Source organism: Carcharhinus amblyrhynchos, unplaced genomic scaffold (genome assembly GCF_965287045.1).
Source record: "Carcharhinus amblyrhynchos unplaced genomic scaffold, sCarAmb.v2.hapA scaffold_50, whole genome shotgun sequence".
Lineage (NCBI taxonomy): Eukaryota > Metazoa > Chordata > Chondrichthyes > Carcharhiniformes > Carcharhinidae > Carcharhinus > Carcharhinus amblyrhynchos.
In genome coordinates this window covers 2,587,798-2,607,449 of record NW_027649791.1, presented here as the reverse complement: position 1 = coordinate 2,607,449, position 19,652 = coordinate 2,587,798, and the positions used below count along the sequence as shown (strand labels likewise).

The 19,652-nt window shown below is 43.3% G+C and overlaps 1 protein-coding gene across 1 annotated transcript in view; it reads left to right on the top strand.

Moving 5' to 3' along the window:
- snx9b (sorting nexin 9b) overlaps positions 1 to 19,652 on the top strand; it is a 173,818-nt gene that overhangs the window by 4,678 nt on the left and 149,488 nt on the right. The window contains exon 2 of the mRNA XM_080182268.1: positions 17,878 to 17,952. Coding sequence (XP_080038394.1) covers positions 17,878 to 17,952 — 75 coding nt within the window. The remainder of the gene's footprint in view (positions 1 to 17,877; positions 17,953 to 19,652) is intronic.

The following is a 19,652-nucleotide window of genomic DNA, read 5'->3' as shown; positions in this document are numbered from 1 at the left end:
CCTCACCAAAGCCCTATACAGCTGCAGCAAGACCTCCCTACTTTTATATTCAATCCCCCTCACTATGAAGGCCAGCATCCCATTCGCCTTCCTGACCACCTGCTGCACCTGCAGGCTGGGTTTTTGCAACTCATGCACAAGGACCCCGAGGTCCCTCTGCACCGTCGCCTGCTGCAGTTTTTCGCCCCGTAAGTAATAGTCCTTCCTACCATTATTCCTACCAAAGTGGACCACCTCGCACTTGCCAATATTAAATTCCATGTGCCATTTCCTGGCCCATTCGCCCAGCCTATCTAGATCCTTCTGCAGACTCTCCACACCCTCCGCGCAACTTGCCATTCCACCAATCTTGGTGTCATCAGCAAATTTCAACACCATACGCTCGGTTCCCTCCTCCAGATCATCTATATAAATGGTAAATAGCTGAGGCCCCAGCATCGACCCCTGGGGCACTCCACTAGTCACCAACCGCCAATCCAAATAGCACCCATTAACCCCCACTCTCTGCCTCCTATTTGACAACCAATCCTCTATCCACGCTAACACCCTACCCCCAACTCCATGCCCCCTTACCTTCTGCAGTAACCTCTTGTGAGGTACCTTGTCAAACGCCTTCTGAAAATCAAGAAAGACCACATCCACCTGTGTCAAACCTGTGCTGTAGCTTGGAGTAATATGCAGATTGCACAGTCTCTTAAACTGAGTTTCTTTTGTTCTATTACAAACAAATTCAATTAGCACGTTACCAAATATCACCCATGTTTCCTTGCCAATATTTACTAACTAAATACCTGAGGTCCACAAATAGCAGGAATTTTTTTCCACCAGACAAACCTGATCGTCGAAAAGAAGAATTGCCTTATTAAGGGTAAAATGCTTAAATTGAAGCTATGTAGAAAGGAATATTTTGGATTATCAAACTGTTGACACAGCTGCTTAGAAGATAATGGGATAACATTGTAGTCTAGGGGACGTGTTTGACTAGACTATCCCTCCAGATAGCAAAATCATGATCCATAAGACCTGGCAGGAAATAGATTACTCTGAATTGGAGAAAGTTGGGAATCAAGTAGATAAGGTTGTTAAGAAGGCGTACGGTGTCTTGGCGTTTATTGGTAGGGGGATTGAATTTAGGAGTCGCAGTGTAATGTTGCAACTGTACACTACTCTAGTGCGGCCGCACTTGGAGTACTGTGTGCAGTTCTGGTCCCCGCATTACAAGAAGGATGTGGAGGCGTTGGAGAGGGTGCAGAGGAGGTTTACTAGGATGTTGCCTGGTATGGTGGGGAGGTCCTATGAGGAGAGACTGAGGGATTTAGGGTTGTTTTCGTTGGAAAGAAGGCGGCTAAGAGGGGATCTTATTGAAACATATAAGATGATTAGAGGTTTAGATAGGGTGGATAGTGATAGCCTTTTTCCTCGGATGGAGAAAGCTAGCACGAGGGGGCATGGCTTTAAATTAAGGGGGGGTAGCTACAGGACGGATGTCAGGGGTAGGTTCTTTACCCAGCGGGTGGTGAGGGATTGGAATGCCCTGCCTGCTGCAGTTGTAAATGCGTCTAGTTTGGGGGCGTTTAAGAGATCTCTGGATAGGTTTATGGACGAAAAGGGATTGGTATAGGCTAGTGGGTCATTGTTTTTGTAACTGGTCGGCGCAACATCGTGGGCCGAAGGGCCTGTTCTGCGCTGTAATGTTCTATGTTCTATGTTCTATGTTTTTTAAAGAGCAGAAGTTTAATTAGATCTCCCATCCAACTCATGGGCCATCTTCCAAGCTCGAGTATTAATAGCAATAGGATTATTACACTTGTCTAGAATCATCTTGTATTACTTAAGAAATAAAAGTGACTGCAAGGAGTAGAAGGACTGATGGGTCCAACATCAAGCCTATGGAGGAAAGGTCTCCCCTAACCCATTGATATATAAATCTCTAAGATGGGAAGCTAACTGATACATCTTTATATTTGGCATTCCTAGCCCTCCTTTAGAATAAGACAACTGCATCTTAGCCAATTTTTAATGAGGCTTCTTACAACTAAACCCATAAATTTATTTAAGGACCTTAGCAGACAACAGAATAGATAGCATTTGCAGAGGATAAAGTAGTCTAGGCAGCACATCTCAATCAGGACAATTCTACCCAACCAGAGAATCAGTAAAGATTACCAACAATGTCACTTCCAATTAATAGAGACCAATAATGGGAAGTTCACCTCGTGTAGCTGATGAAAAGCTCAAATAAGTAAACCACAAGGAAAATGAGAAGGAGGAGGGGTCCACTCCTTAACTTGGTTTCATGAAGTTAATCTTGTATCCTGAAAAATGATTCTTGCCCAGTTTCAGCAGTAAAGAAATAGTCACCATCCAGAAGCGACTACAGTAGCAGATCAACACTGAATAAATGATTACACATATCATAAAATGGATCTAATGACGAATCTTTGAATCCCTTGTAGAATTCACACCCAAATCCATCAGACCTGGGTGCCTTCCATAGAACCATAACAAATAGGATCAGAAGAAGGCCATTGGGCCCTTTGAGTCTGTTGCGCTATTTATTATGATCATAGGCTGATCATTCAACTCAATAGCTTGATCCCCAGCCCCCCAACCATATCCTATGATTCCTTTCACCAAGTGTTCTATCAAACTGCTTCTTGAAAACATTCGAAGTTTTCGCCTCAACTACTTTCTGTGGTAGCAAATTCCACTGGCTGACAACTCTGTGGGTGGTGACATTTCTCCTCATCCAGACTGTACTAAACAATCTACTCTAACCTCAAACTAATCTCTGGTTCTGGGCACCCCCACCATCAGAGACATTCTTCTTGCATTTACCTTGTCTAGTCCTGTTACAGGTTTCCATGAGATCCCCCCCTCGTTCTTTTGCACTTGAGAAAATACAATCCCAACCGACTCAATCTTTCCTCATACATCAGTCCCACCATCCCAGGGATCAATCTGGTAAACTGTCTTTGCACTCCCTTTCGAGCCAGAACATTCCTCAGATAAGGAGACCAAAACAGTATTCCAGGAGTGGCCTCACCAAGGCCTTTGTATAATTGCATCAAGACATCCCTGCTCCTGTACTTGAATCCTCTTGCTATGTAGGTCAGTACACCATTTGCCACTTTTATTGCCTGCTGCACCTGCATGCTTACCTTCAGCGACTAGTGTACAAGAACACCCAGATCTCATTGCACATTCCTTTCTCCTAATTCATGGCTATTCGGATAGTAATCTGCCTTCCTGCTTTTGCGACCAAAGTGGATAATCTTACATTTATCCAAATTATTAACTGAAGGCCTGTGACCAGCGGTGTGCCTCAGGGATCAGTACTGGGCCCACTGTTATATGTCATTTATATTAATGATTTGAATGAGTATTTAGGAGACATGGTTAGTAAGTTTGCAGATGACACCAAGATTGGTGGCATGGTGGACAGTCTCCAGTTGTAGCGGGATTTTGATCAATTGGGCCAGTGGGCTGACCAACGGCAGATGGAGTTTAACTTAGACAAATGCGAGGTAATGCATTTTGGTAGCTTGAACCAGGGCAGGACTTGATCAGTTAATGGTAGGGCACTGGGGAGAGTTACAGAACAAAGACGTCTAGCGGACATGTTTGTAGCTCCTTGAAAGTGGAGTCACAAATGGAAGAGTGGTGAAGAAGGCATTCAGCGTGCTTGGTTTCATTGGTCAGAATATTGAATACAGGAGTTGGGACGTCTTTTGATGTTGCACAAGACATTGGTAAGGCCATGCTTGGAATACTGTGTGCAATTCTAGTCACCCTATTATAGAAAGAGTACAGAAAAGATTTACTAGGATGCAACCGGGACTTGTTGGATTGAGTTATAAAGAACATAGAACATAGAACATTACAGCGCGGAACAGGCCCTTCGGCCCACAATGTTGCGCCGACCAGTCTTATTTTTTAAAAAAAACATTGACCCACTAATCTAAACCAATCCCTTTTCGTCCATAAACCTATCCAGAGGGGCTGAATAGACTGGGACTTTTTTCTTTGGAGCATAGGAGGCTGAGGGGTGACCTTTATAGAGGCCTTATAAAATAATGAGGGGCATAGACAAGGTAGATAGTCAATATCTTTTCCCAAAGGTAGGGGAGTCTAAAACTAGAGGGCATAGGTTTAAGGTGAGAGGGGAGAGATACAAGAGTGTCCAGAGGGATAATTTGTTCTTGGTGAGTACCTGGAACAAGCTGCCAGAGGTAGTAGTAGAGGTGGGTACAATTTTGTCTTTTAAAAAGCACTTAGTTAGTTACATGGGTACGATGGTTAGAGGGATATGGGCCAAATGCGGGCAATTGGATTAGTTTAAGAGCTTTAAAAAAAGGCAGCATGGACAAGTTGGGCTGAAAGGCCTGTTTCCTTGCTGTAAACCTCTATGACTGTATATTGCATCTGTCAACCATTCGCTCACTCACTCAATTTATCCAAATCACACTAAAGGATCTCTGCATCCTCCTCCCATCTCATTCTCCCACCCAACTTTGTGTCATCTGCAAATTTGGAGATATTACATTTAGTTCCCTCAACTAAATCATTAAACATAGCGAATAGCTGGGGTCCCAGTGCTGATCCCTGCGGTACCCCACTAGCCACTGCCTGCCATTGGGTGGGGAAGAAAACCCATTTACTGCTCCTCTTTGCTTTCTGTCTCCTGTCAAGTTTTTTTCTATCCATCTCAACACACTACCCCCAATCCCATGTGCTTTAATTTTACATAATAATCTTTGATGTGGGACTTTGTCAAAAGTCTTCTGAATGTCTAAATAAAGCAGATCCACTGCGCTCCCCCCGCCCCCCCAGCCAAACTCCAGTAGTTACATCCTCAAAGAATTCCAGTAGACATTTTCCTTTCATAAATCCATGCTGACTTTGTCCAATCCTACCATTGTTTTTCAAATGTTTTGCTATAAAATCTTTGATACTTGGTTCTATAATTTTCTCCAGTACCAATATCAGGCAATATTGAGCTACAATTCATGTTTTCTGTCCACCTCTTGTTTTTAAATAATGGGGTGACATTAGTTACCCTCCAATCTGTTGAGCCTTATAGAGCCTTTGAAGATGACTACCAATGCATCTACTATTTCTTGGGCCATTTTGGGATGCAAGACCCTGGGAATTTATTGGCCGTCAATTCCATCAGCTCTCCAACACCATTTCTCCACTAATACAGATCTCCTTCAATTCTTTCCTCTCTCTAAACCCTGTGTTCCCCAACATTTCTGCTGGGTTATTTGTGTCCTCCTTTGTGAAGCTGGAACCAAAGTATATATTCAGTTGGTCAGCCATTTTTGTTCCCCATTATAAATTCCCCTGTTACTGATTGTAAGGGACCTACATTTGTCTTCACCAATCTTTATGCTCCTCCCCATACCTATGCAAAACATTTGCAGTCAGTTTTATGCACCCCCACAAGCTTACTCTCTCTCCATTTTACAATTTTTAATCAGCCCCTTGGTCTTCCTTTGCTGAGTTCTAAACTGCTCACATTCCTCAGGTCTATTGTTCTTCTTGGCCAATTTGTACGTCTCTCCATTGGATCTAATACTATCTCTAATTTCCCTTACAGGGTTTGGCCACTTTTTTCCATTTTTATTTCAGTGCCAAATAGGCATAAACAATTGTTGTAGTTTATCCATGTGCTCTTTGAATGTTTGCCATTGCCTATCCACCATCAGCCCTTTGAGTAACATTTCCCAATTTATCATTGCCAACTCACATCTCATATTATCCTCTATTAAAATTCAGGAACCTAGTCTTAGGATCAATTGCATCACTCTCCATCTTGATGAAAAATTCTATCACGCTAAGGTTGCTCATCTCTTTGGGGTCTCATATAACTAGATTGCCAATTATTCCTTTCTCACTACACAGTAATCAGAATGCTCTTGTTTCTAGTTGATTCCTCACGTCCGGAAAACCATCCCCCGTACACTCCATGAATTCCTCCTCTATGGTATAGTGATTAATTTGATTTTCCCAATCTACATGCAGATTAAAGTCACCCATAATTACAAATATCCCTTTATCACATGCATCTCTAATTTCCTGTTCAATATCATTGCCAACAACCATTACAGTTTGGGGATCTATATGCATCCCCTACTAACATTTTTTTGCCCTTTGCTGTTTCTTAGTGCTGCCCATATAGATTCCACATGGTTGGAGCTAATATCCTTCTTTAGTATGGTGTTAATTTCCTCTTTTAACCAGCATTGCAACTCCACAGCTTTTACCTATTTGACTGCCCTAAATACTGAATACCTCTGAATGTTCAGTTCCCATCCCCGGTCACCCCGCATCATATCTCTGAAATCTGAACTATATCATACTATGTACGCAATTAATTCATCCAATTTATTACAAATGCTCTGCACATTAAGGCACAAAGCCTTTAAGCTTTTTTACATTACTGATCCCGTTCCCACTATTTTTCACTGAGGTCCTGCTTGAATCTGCCTCTTTGTTTCTCTGGCTATCACGTTTCTTATGGCCTTGATTTCCCCTCTGACTCCTTGCATAGGTTCCTATTTCCCTGCCATTTGAGTTTAAGCACTCCCCCAGGACATCAGACCTGGTCCTTCCCAAGTGTAACTTTTCAAGTTTGTACTGGTTCCACCTCCCCCAGGACCAGTCCCAATGCCCCAGGAATCTGAAATCTTCCCCCTTACACAATTGTCTCCATCGTATCAAGTTGAAACTCCATTACAACAGAGACCACCTCCTCTTCAAAGCTGTTCTCAGATCCTCCAAGGCAGAGTAGCTCGAGAAGAAATGCTCCATAATTGCTGAAGCAGCCTTGGCTTGATCTGATTTCTGCAAATTGGCTTAAAGCTCTTAAAATTCTTGTTAACGTCTTCCACCCTAACCCTCTTTGTTCTCTTTAGAGTCTACCAATGTCGCAATCATCCACCAAGAGTCCAAATTCTTCCAGATAAGAAAAGACAAATACCTACTTGGTTTATTTCTAAATTTATACAACTTCTGCTTAGCAAACCTCAAACTCCTGTATGCCTACTGGGTCAACAAAGTGCTGCCCTAACCACACCAATCTCCTTCAGCTTTGCATGACAAGAATTCCTATCATACTCACTCTTTGTTACAGCTAGCTAGGCTTCCAACTGACGCTGCTGCTCCATCAACCTACATCTCTCTTTCTGGTTGAAAATGAAATGACCAAACTTCTGTCAAAGGCCTTGCTGGTCTCCCACAGAATAGATGCTTTCACATCGGAAAGACAATTAACCAAATGAAAAGCATCAAATTCAGTCTTGAAATATGAGCTTAATTTATGATCCAAAAATAAAGATGTATCAAGTCTACAGACCTGGGCTGAAGGTGGGCCTGCTTAAGAAGAAATTCTAAAAAGACTGGAGCATGGTAAGAGATCACAATTCTGCCTATGGTATAAAAGGTAACCAATTGCAGGATCATCTTTGGCACAAGTTTGTCAATCCTACCGTGATGCAGATGAGGGACCGAGGGGGGAAAAAAATGAACTCTTTATCTTTGGGATGCAGAATTGCCCAACATCCAGATAATTCACCTCTTTCACAAGCTGAAGCCAATGCCCTTAAATGGAAATTAAAATCACCATCAATAAATAATTAATCGAAGGCCAGATCAACGAAGTCCGTAAGGACTTTAGTGACAAATCTGGGGAATACTTAGCAAACCATAGACACTTATTATTGACACATTCTCCCCATATACCAGCCCCTTGATACCTGCATACCTTCCCACTTTATCTTTCATGCAGCTTTCCAAACTGAAAGACAGAGTCTTAGCTATGAGGAGAGATTGGGTAAACTAGGGTTGTTCTCCCTGGAAAGTTGGAGGATGAGGGGGGACTTAATAGAGGTGTATAAAATTATGAAGGGCATAGAAAGGGTGAACAGTGGGAAGCTTTTTCCCAGGTCGGGGGTCACAAGCTCAAGGTGAGGGGGGCAAGATGTCAGGGGAACGTATTTTACACAGAGGGTGGTGGGGGCCTGGAATGCACTGCCAAGCAAGGTAGTTGACGAGGACACACTGGGATCGTTTAAGACTTAGCCACTTGAACAGACTGGGAATAGAGGGATACAAATGAATGGTCTAGTTGGGCGCATGAGCGGCGCAGGCTTGGCGGGCCGAAGGGCCTGTTCCTGTGCTGTATTGTTCTTTGTCCTTATTAACCGACACTGCTACCCCTCGACTGCTGGTTGAGAAAGAAACAAAAAACATCTGCCTCACCCAGTCCTTTTGAGTTTGAGGTGCTGTCTGCCATCCAGATGAGTTTCTTGCCTCAGAGCTATGCCAGCTTTTTTCTTCTTATATGATAGTTTTTTTTTAACATTCTGGAAACAAATCTTTGTAGTAGCTCTTGCTACCGCTCATTCAATTGCACAAAATACAGCATATTAGCATGGGTAAAATGGTGGTTAAACCTCCTTGGATTTTCATGCTGTACTCTGTGGCCTGGGCCCTCTGCGACTGGATCTGAACTTCCTAACCCACAGGCCACAATCAGTAAGGATAGGCTACAGCACCTTCTCCTCAATCATCCTCAACACCAGTGTCCCAGAAGGCTTTGTCCTCAGCTCCTTGCTCAGTCACCTATGTGTGGCCCTTCCAACTTGATTTTTAGTTTGTTGATAACACCATTGTAGTGGGTCAGATCTCAAACACTGATGAGATACAGTACAGGAAAGAGGTAGAGAAACTGGTGCAACGGCAATAGCCTGTCCCTCAATGTCAACAAAATGAAGGAGATAGTCAGTGATTTAGGAAGTGTAGTGGAGAATATGCCCTTGTCTACATCAATGGGGACGAAGCAGAAATAGTTGAGAGCTTCAAGTTTTTAAGTGTCCAAATCACTAACAACTTGTCCTGGCCTCCCTCATGCTGATACTGTAGTTAAGAAAGCTCACCAATGCCTCTATTTTCTCAGAAGACTAAGAAAATTTGGCATGTCAGCTACGACTCTCTCCAACTTTTACAGATGCACCATAGAAAGCATCCTTTTTAGATGCATTAAAGCTTGGCATGGCTCTTGCTCTGCCAAGACCGGAAGAAACTACAAAAAGTTGTGAATGTAGCCCAATCCATCATGCATATTAGCCTCCCATCCATTGACTCTGACTACACTTCCTGCTCCCTCAGAAAAGCAGCCAGCGTAATTAAGGACCCCATGCATGCGGACATACAGTCTTCCACCTTTTTCTGTTGGGAGAAAGATACGAAAGTCTGAGCTCATGTAACAACTGACTTGAGAATAGCTTCTTCCGTGCTGCCATCAGACTTTTGAATGGATCTTTCTTGCATTAAGTTGATCTTTCTCTACACCCTAGCTATAACTGTAACCCTACATTCTGCACTCTCTCATTTCCTTCTCCTATGAACGGTATGCTTTGTCTGTATAGCATGCAAGAAACAATACTTTTCACTGTATACTAATACATGTGACAATAACAAATGATTTCACTTGGGCACACTTCAAAGGAAACTTCTCTATCCCTAGTCACATTGGAGGTGCTGATGATACAATTGTTATACCTGTTAATTCTCAGATGCTTCTGACGTGAGAATAGTTAAGGTACACTGCCATAAGTAGAATTCCTATTATGGCTAGGTGTGAGAGAATGCGGACCTGTGGGTGGATTTGGACATTTGAACCCTAACCCCAGAGGTCCTCCCACCGTGTAGTGACTCTAATTTCACTAATGTTCTTTACCCTTGTTTATTGCACTACTGAGAAAGATCTTGTGGGCTGAGATAATTGTGTCCGAATTTGTTGAAGTTTCTCAGGTTATCCCAATATCAAATTTTTCAATATAGTCCCCAAGTTTTGTCTTAATTCCTAGCTCACGTTTATTAGTGTTTTCTCTCTTCTGTGTATGTTTACCATCACAATTAATCCTATCCTAGTGGGAACCTCTGGTTTAATGCAAAAGGTAGTGTCGTGGAAGTTACAAATGGCTGCCTCAGACTGGTAATTTTCTAGTGAGGTTGTAATGCAATATTCTCCCTCCCCCCCTGAAAGTCACCCGGATGACATCCCTTTCCAAATTTTGAATTCCCAGTATACCGTTTAGGTGAGTGGTTGTTCTGAATCCATATCGGCCATGTTCATTTTCATACACCGTATATGGGTACACAACCATTTTGTCTGTGTATTCACATTTCTGCAGACTGGCGTATGTGAGCTCTCATCCTTTCTTAACCTCTTAAGGTAGAGTCTTCTGGTATCCCATTCACATCCCTCCTTTAATGATCCCTATATTTTCGACTTCAAAAAGTCTCAACCTGACCTTATCTTTTAATATTACTGGGATCCCCACACCATTCCTTGTGCGGTCCCTGGGGTTCCTTCACAAATATCATTAGACCAGACCCTGGTCAGTTGTCGTAATTGGCAGTTAGTGACATTGGGGTGTCTTTTTCCCCGGTACAGGTTTTCAATCTGTTCATCACTGATCCAGGATGGAACTTCCCCCTGCTAACCTGGTCGAGATTCTCTCTTAACTCGCCCATCCATTGCCCATAGATGCTACATAGGATTCGATTCTGTTGCCTGGCATCATCTTCCACCCTCCTTTGGGCAATTTGGTTAATAGTTTGGGCATGTCCTTCTAGTATAGTAACCATAAGGCTAGTAGCCTTGTTCTCAGCCATATCTCCCTCGGCATCTTGCCGAGCATTTTCATTTGAACTATCCAAGGTCTGTTTAACTTGTCAGGTTAGGACTTTGAGCTTGTTATCCGAATCAGCCAGATCCAGTATATTAATGGCGGATACGAGGGGGCATGACTTTAAATTAAGGGGGGGTAGCTACAGGACGGATGTCAGGGGTAGGTTCTTTACCCAGCGGGTGGTGAGGGATTGGAATGCCCTGCCTGCTGCAGTTGTAGATGCGTCTAGTTTGGGGGCGTTTAAGAGATCTCTGGATAGGTTTATGGACGAAAAGGGATTGGTATAGGCTAGTGGGTCATTGTTTTTGTAACTGGTCGGCGCAACATCGTGGGCCAAAGGGCCTGTTCTGCGCTGTAATGTTCTATGTTCTATGTTCTATGTTCTATGATACCCCTACTCATATATGCAGTCGTCAGATCATTCAGGATTTCCCCCCTCTTGTGCCCCTTTGACCTGGGTGTCTCCCCCCGATGTGTGTCCCAGTCTTTCGGCTTAGCAGCCTCTGGGTCAAGTGGAGGTATAGTTTTCCAAGTGGGGAGGGACATCAGTCTTGTAATTGAGTTCTGGCTAAATCTACCACTACTGGTACCAATTTGTAGTGTGTGTTGTCGAATAATATTTTCCCTCTGTTTTAGTATCAACCCATTTTGGGGCCTTGGGGTGGTTTTGGGACAAGTAGGGATGGATGTGCTAACAGATGGTCTTAACCCATTCTTAATTTCATAGTATATATACTCATTCAGAATAACCTTACTGGGGCACTTCTTTCCTAATTCCAGCCCTTTTTCTGGGCATGGGCTAGACAGGCTAGCTCCGTGCACCCATGGTGAGTGTACGCCTACCAATCGCTAGTGAGGATCATCCTTGGGGAGCAATAATCAGAGCTCCCATTATCTTTCCTGTACACCACTCTTTGGTTATTACATCCAAAGGTGATATTCTTATTGGGGTGTACCTATAGGTTGCCATCCACACATTTACCTACATCTGGTGGGGTAAACCACATATATCCGGGGTATCGTAGGCTGATCTTCGGTTGTGTGATGTCTGTGGTTCAGTCTGAGACAAGGATACGGAGATACGGGCTATTAGACTAGATGGGATCGAGGTTCATAAGGAGGAGGTGTTATCTATTTTCATACTTTCCAGAATTGTTAAGTCCCCTGGGCCGGACGGGACTTATCCTAGGATTCTCTGGGCGGCTAAGGAAGAGATTGCAGAGCCTTTGGCTTTGATCTATAGGTCGTTATTGTTTACAGGAATAGTGCCAGAAAACTAGAGGATAGCAAATGTTGTCCCCTTGTTCAAGAAGGGGAATAGAGACAACCCTGGTAATAGTAGACTAGTGAGCCTTACTTCTGTTGTGGGCAAAGTTTTGGAAAGGATTATAAGAGATTTAGCTAGATTTTAATCTAGATTTTTCTAGATTTATCTAGAAAGGAATAATTTAATAAGGGATAGCCAGCATGGTTTTGTGAAGGGTAGGTCATGCCTCACAAACCTTATTGAGTTCTTTTAGAAGGTGACCAAAGAGTTGGATGAGGGTGAAGCAGTTGATGTGGTGTATATGGATTTCAATAAAGCATTGATAAGGTTCACCATGGTAAGCTATTGCAGAAGATACGAAGGCATGGGATTGAGGGCAATTAAGCAGTTTGGATCAGAAATTGGCTAGCTGTAAGAAGACAGAGGGTGGTGCTTGATGGGGAATGTTCATCCTGGAGTTCAGTTACTAATGGTGTACCGCAAGGACCTGTTTTGGGGCCACTGCTGTTTGTCATTTTTATAAATGACCTGGAGGGCATAGTAGGATGGGTTAGTAAATTTGCAGATGACACTAAAGTCGGTGGAATTGTGGACAGTGCAGAAGGATGTTGCAGGTTACAGAGGGAAATAGATAAGCTGCAGAGCTGGGTTGAGAAGTAGCAAATGTAGTTTAATGCAGAAAAGTGTGAAATGATTCACTTTGGAAGGAGTAACAGGAGTACAGAGTGCTGGACTAATGGTAAGATACTTTGGTAGTGTGGCTGAGCAGAGAGATCTCGGTGTCCAGGTTGATAGGGTTGTTAAGAAGGCATACGGTGTGTGAGCTTTTATTGCTAGAGGGATTGAGTTTAGGAGCCATGAGGTCATGTTGCAGCTGTATGAAACTGTAGTGCGGCCGCACTTGGAGTATTGCATATTGAGTTCTGTTCGCTGCGTTATTAGGAAGGATGTGGAAGCATTGGAAAGGGTGCAGAGGAAATTTACCAGGATTTTGCCTGGTATGGTGGGAAAGTCTTATGAGGAAATGCTGAGGGACTTGAGGCTATTTTTGTTAGAGAGAAGGAGGTTAAAAGGTGACTTAATAGAGGCATATAAAATGATCAGAGGATTAGATAGGGTGGACAGTGAGAGCCTTTTTCCTCGGATGGGGATGGTTAGTATGAGGGGACATAGCTTTAAATTTAGGGGTGGTAGAGATAGGACGGACGTCAAAGGTAGGTTTTTTACTCAGAGTAGTAAGGGTGTGGAATGCTCTGCCTGCAACAGTAGTGGACTCGCCAACTTTAAAGGCATTTAATTGGTCATTGGATAAACATGTGGATGATACTGGAAGTGTAGGTTAGATGGGCTTTAGATTGGTTTCACAGGTCATCGAGGACTGAAGGGCCTATACTGTGCTGTAATGTCCTATGGGGAGCCCCAGATAGCAGAGAAGTATGTAGTTCATTCTGGGGGTGTTCAAGGAGCATCTGTTAATTCTTACTAATACCTGATTCTCTTTCCCTTTTTCTTTACAAGCATGTCATATGACTCCCCTTGTTCTTTTTAAAAAAAACAAAGAAATAAGTAAATGAATAATAAAGGCTCAGTAGTGTCATACAAAGGGTTGATCAGAAATCAGTACTTAATGAGGCTGAGTGGTGTGAGGAGTTTGCAGAGCATGAAAACAAAATGTTGGTTATGTGGCATGTGTCCTTGTTGGAGAACTATGGCACAGCATAACAATAGATTCTTCATCCAAACTGTGGTGTGTCGGAAGATTACGGCACAGTATAATGTGGGCAGGTGATGAGCCCTTTTCAGTTGGGTGATGTGATGAGTGGATGGATAAATCTATTTACAATTTAGAATGTGATGTCCTGATTCTCCCTTAGTGGAGGGAACCTACATGGGCATGCTTTGGCTGCCAGGCACCCACTGCATTACCACTTCTGGTAGTGAGAGCGCCAGGCCAAACAGTTATGGGAGTCCTTGTACCACAGGCGCCATGGGGGTAAGGTTTGTGGGTGCCCCGTCCTTTTAGTTGAGGTCCCCTGGATCAGGATTTTATTCCTGAAGCCCTGTAAATTGGGGCGGGAACCAAGGATGCATTTGCTGGTCCTGGGGGTACTGAGTGGTGGTTATAGTGGCTTGTTGGGCTGGTCCTTCGAAGAACGTGGATCAGGGTCCATCATTGGGGAGCTGCTGAGATGGTCGTGTGGGGTAGTTGGGTGGTGCCCTATAGTTTCGGGCAACCCAGCAATTTTGCCCGCAGGTATAACATAGTGCTTGTGGGGGTGAGCCCCCGGGCTTGGCACTGTATTGTTTTCGGTGTGGCCTTGTGGTTCCGTGTCAGCGATCAGCAATAGTATGTGGCACTTTGTGGTTTGCTGGTCCCCTGAAATTTGGTGGTCACCAACAGTCCCAGGCAAAATGGTTGGGTTGCCTGCAGTTGTAACACTTTGCTTGTGGAGTTGGTTTTATCTTGTTCCCTGTACCTAGGGTTGGGAGTATATCGGGGTTCTGTGCAGGTTTTCTGTATCGATGATTGGCAGGGGTATATGGGGGTGAGTTTCCCTGTTTCCACCTCCCCCTTCATTACACCAAACTGGGGCCAGGCCTGTGTGGATCGGGTTCATTATTCCACGCTCCATGGACTTGGAAATGTCTGTTTGACTTCTCGTTCCCGTATGTGAGTCATTTTGCGGATGGCCCAGGCTTCTGTATGTATATTATCATCGGGGTCAAAATTCTCTCAGGCTTTCCCACACCCCTCGATGGCGTGTGCTTTCAGTATCCAGAGCCATGTGGGCCGGTGGTGTGTGCTTAATCGGCCAGCATAGGCTGTTGGGTGTTCCCCCTCTTTTGTTGGCAGTCATTTAAGCCTTTTACTGGATCATCTCTATTGTAGCCTATGGCAGCCAGAACGGCTGCCTTCGTTTCTGGAAGGGTTCCCAAGTCATGTTCTGGGGTTCGGGTAGAGTGGAACAGATGGCAGAACTTAAGTAAGTTTAACCCCCTCTGCCTCATTTCGGCCATTTAAAACATGATATTGGATGACCTGGTCAAAGAGAGCATGTGGATCCCCGGAGGGTTCGACTACCCCAATCACTTTAACTATATCAGTGAGCTGTGTCGTGGTGTATGGAATGGTTCTGTCTGTCCTGTCATTGGGTGGTGACCGGATTCATTGATACGGAAACCAGATTAGTGACAGGACTTATAGGATTGAGAATTGGACTAGGGGCTGAGACCGAGTTTTCCAGGATGGGGGCCAGATTAGGTGGTGCTGTTGGTTACCGGGAACAAAGGTGGAGGTCCCCAGTCAGCCGTGACACAAGCTGTTGCATAAGGCAGGCATCCTCTTCTAAATCCCCCCACTCTACCCAGCAAGGCACGGTAGCAGTGGTTAGCACTACTGCTTCACAGCTCCAGGGTCCTGGGTTCGATCCCTGGCTTGGGTCACTGTCTGTGTGGAGTTTGCACATTCTCCTCGTGTCTGTGTGGGTTTCCTCCGGGTACTGCGGTTTCCTCCCACAGTCCAAAGATATGCGGGTTAGGTTGATTGGCCATACTAAGAAATTGCCCCTTAGTATCCAGGGATGTGCAGGTTAGAGGGATTAGTGGGTATAATATGTAGGGATATGGGGATAGGGCCTGGGTGGGATTGTGTTCGGTGCAGACTCGATGGGCCGAAGGGCCTCTTTCTGCACTGTAGGGTTCTATGATCTATGATCTACCCTGGGTCACTATTTCCAGTTTCAGTGGTATATGCACACATTATACCCCATACCTCCCCACACAGACACACATACACATATAAGGGACCCCCTTCAATAGGGTAACACAAGGCACTACCACAGTGCTGGGGGGAAATGCCTGGCACTGCCCTGTCATGTATTCACCATCCAAGGGCAATATGCACCTTTGTGCTCCCAGTATTATTATTGTGACTGGTTTTCGAAAACCAGTGGTGATTCCCTCCGATGTTAAGTCACTCCAGCAAAGGTGGGCTCTTACCGTAGCAAATCCCATTATGGCCCTCTCATGAGAGTTAATGGCCATATCGTGATTATCGCTCATGGCAAATGGGTGTTTCAAATTGTGCCCTGAGTATTTTCATATGTAGTTGTGTTTTGAAAAAGGGGGAGGTTAGACCATTGTTCATGGTCATCAGAGGAGCTTACATTCACAAGTTGGGGGAGTGCAAGATTTTGGTTTATATACCTGGTGGATTGATTTGGATAAGAGGCTCAGGATGCCATTCTCTGCAGTTTTCTCTCTTTCTTCTGTCTCCCACACCTGTGCACTCTTTCTTTCTCTCACTCCCACCCCTTTTATCTCCAACAAGAAAGAATAGAATGAAATTGAATTTATAAGTGGCAAATGTGTATGAGTAGAGGTAGGTATAGTGTTGTAAAGGTGAACATAAGCATTGCTGGTGGATTAGGGGGCTTAAAACTCAACTCTAGGACAGTTATGAAGCTAAAGCTTTGCACAGACTTGTTCAGTTCGACTGAACAGTCAGCATGGTTTAATTTAATCCTAATTCCTTTTTTCTTAACTCAGAAGTTTAGAAAAAAGTTTTAAGTTTATTTATTATTGTCACAAGTAGTCTTACATTAACACTGCAATAAAGTTACTGTGAAAGTCCCCTAGTCTCTGCACTCTGGTGCTTGTTCAGGTACACTGAGGGAGAATTTAGTGGTCAATGGGCTGAACTAGCATGTGTTTTGAACTGAGAGGAAACTGGAGCATCCAGAATAAACCTGTGCAAACATGGGGAGGACGTATAAGCTCTGCACAGCCAGTGTCTAAATCAGGAATCGAACCTGGGTCCTTGGCGCTGGTGAGGTAGCAGTGCTAACCATTGTGCCACCCAAAAATCAGGACTTCTTGGACTATTCTCATATTTTCTCATGTGTTATGTCTGGTCAGGAAAACAATTTGACACTCAATGCCATGCTAAGCTACTTGACAAAATTTGAACAAGATTGTCTTAAAGATTATTCTCGTTTCCAGTAGCAAACTTCTAGTCTTCTACTTCCTGATGTCCTAAGGTAAGTTTATTGAAACTGGGATCTCAGCAATAAGAACAGAGTCTGTGTATCATCATCCTGTGGTGGAGTGGCATTACTCAGAGATTCGGCTTAAATTTGTGAAACCTTAATTTTTCAGCAGTGGAGGCAGTTTTCTAATCCTGACCTTAAATGATTGTGTGCCGAGTTATATAACTTAGACATGGAAAACACTGTGCCAAAGATGTTCAAAATGTGGAAGCCATTTAGTTTGTAATGGAAACTTTGCAGGTCTAATGGAATAACATCAGTGCATTTCCAGCTGTTTTGAGAAACTGCACACTTGAGGTAAATTCTAATGTTCAGCACCGACTAAAGATCAATCCTGGGATCTTAATGGTCTTACCTGTATAGATCAGCTATTGTAACCAGCTGAGGCATCTGGAAAACCCACACTAGTACTCAAATTAGCTGGAATATTCTTGGTCATCAAGCTTGTTTGCAATTTAAGGTTCAGTGCAAATGTTGTGTTGTGAAGCTATGGTTATGGGCTGTTTTGGAACCAATTAAGCAAATGTTGTCGGCTGGGCTGCCCCAATAATTCACATTTTAGTGGGCCTGCATATGCCAAAAAATAAATAAAAGCATAAAATTAAAAACAGTAAATTAGATCCTCTCTCCCACACTTTGACTTCTTTATGGAACTGTTAGAAATTTAAAAATTGAGGGAAACATTATAAGCTTGTCAATCCACAGTTTCTGGCTGCAGAGACTTGTAAACACTTACATTTCTCTTGCATTAAATTTCAATTCCTACACTTACAACTAGACACTTGAGGTAAAAATAAAACATAAACACTAACTGTGCCGTTAGTTGTTTTTAAGTGAAACATTTGCTTCATATTTTCAGGATGTTGGTGGTGGATGGTGTGAAGCAACAAATGCTCAAGGGATGACTGGACTCGTTCCAGCAGACTATGTGGAGGTGAGCAGTTTTCTCTTAATTACATATGCTGGTAATGCTGGCTCTTTATATCAGAAGTTCTTAACTCAAGTTATGTTTTTAAATCTTCTGAATACTTGGCTCAGAATGTATTGTTCTGACTCATTCATTCTTCACATGTGGGTGAATTGGAAAAGTTGCAATTCGTTGTTTTGGATTTTAACGCTTGCATGGCAGTCATGGACATGAATTTCTCTGGTCTGTATTTGGGTTTGGCCTTGATTTGGGTTTGTATGGCAGTTTTCTTTCTCCTGTTGTCAATGACAATAATAGCTCAGGAAGAAATTTTTTTTAGCTCTTTTTAAAATGATCCTTCAATACAGTTACTTTATTTTAAATAACCTTATTTGCTTTGCATTTCTCTTAAAACATGTTTTTACAAGATTTTTATGACTGCTTGCTTTTTATTCTTTGTGTTAGTGCCCTTAGCATTGCTGCATTAAAGAAAAACCTTTTTATGTCTTAAATTTTTCACCTGTGATACAACACACACTCTTACTGCTTCACTTGAGGTTTTTACTCTCTCTTTCAATTTGGCCTTAGTAATTTGATTTTAAAAATTGTATTATTTTTCAGCAGGCTTTTCCAACAAGTTGCTGTTTAGAGATTCAGAGTTTTACGTTTTGTGATGAAAACAAGAATGCTGAAAATACTTAGGCTTGGCAATGACTGTGGAGAGTCACAGACTCACAGAATTGTTGATGTACTGAAGAAGATCATTCTGCCCATTGTGTTTGTAACAGCTCTCCAAATCAGCATGCTGACTTAGTGCCAATCTCATGCCTTTTCCCTGTAACTCCTGAACATTGTTTCTATTCAAGTAAACATCTAGTGCCCTGTTGAATGCCTCAATTGAATCTGCCTCCACCACACTTCCAGGTGGTGCATTCCAACCCCGAATGATTTGCTATGTGAAAATATTTTTTTCTTGCATTGCATTTGCTTTGTTTGCAAATCACTTTAAGCTCTTAGTCTTTTTATGAACGGAACAGTTTCTCCGTATCTACCTTCTCCAGCCCCCTTATGATTTTGAACATCTCTATCAAATTACCTCTTGGCCTCCTTCTTCTCTCCAAGGAGAATTGTCTCAGTTTCTCAAATATATCTTCATAGCTGAAGATTCTCACCCCTGGGGACCATTCTTGTGAATCTCTTCTGCATTCTTTCTAATATGTTTGCATGAGGGTGCCACGGTAATTAATACTGCCTCACAGTGCCGGGGCCCAGGTTCAATTCCGGATTGAGATGCCTGTGTGTGCAGGTTTCGCACAATCCCCCTATGTCTGCATGAGTTTCCTCCCAGATGTTCTGGTTTCCTTCCAAAGATTTGCAGGTTAGATGGATTGGCCTTGCTAAATTGCCCTTTGGTGTCCCAAGACGTGTCGATTAGACAGATTAGCCATGGTAAATACATAGGATTATGAGGATAGGTTTGGCGGTAACCCTGGGTAGGATGCTTTTTCAGAGAGTCGGCACAAACCCTTCCTCCAGTGTCTCATTGCTGCCTCTCCCACTTCCACGAGGACTGCGCAGTGATTGCTCCTATTGATAATATCATGGACAGACTGAACCACTCTTTGTTATGAATATTGCAGTCTCCCAGCTAGAGTATACTCTGTGCCCTTGCCACCCTCAGTGCTTCCTCAATGTGGTACTCATTATGGTGGAGTACTGATTCATCA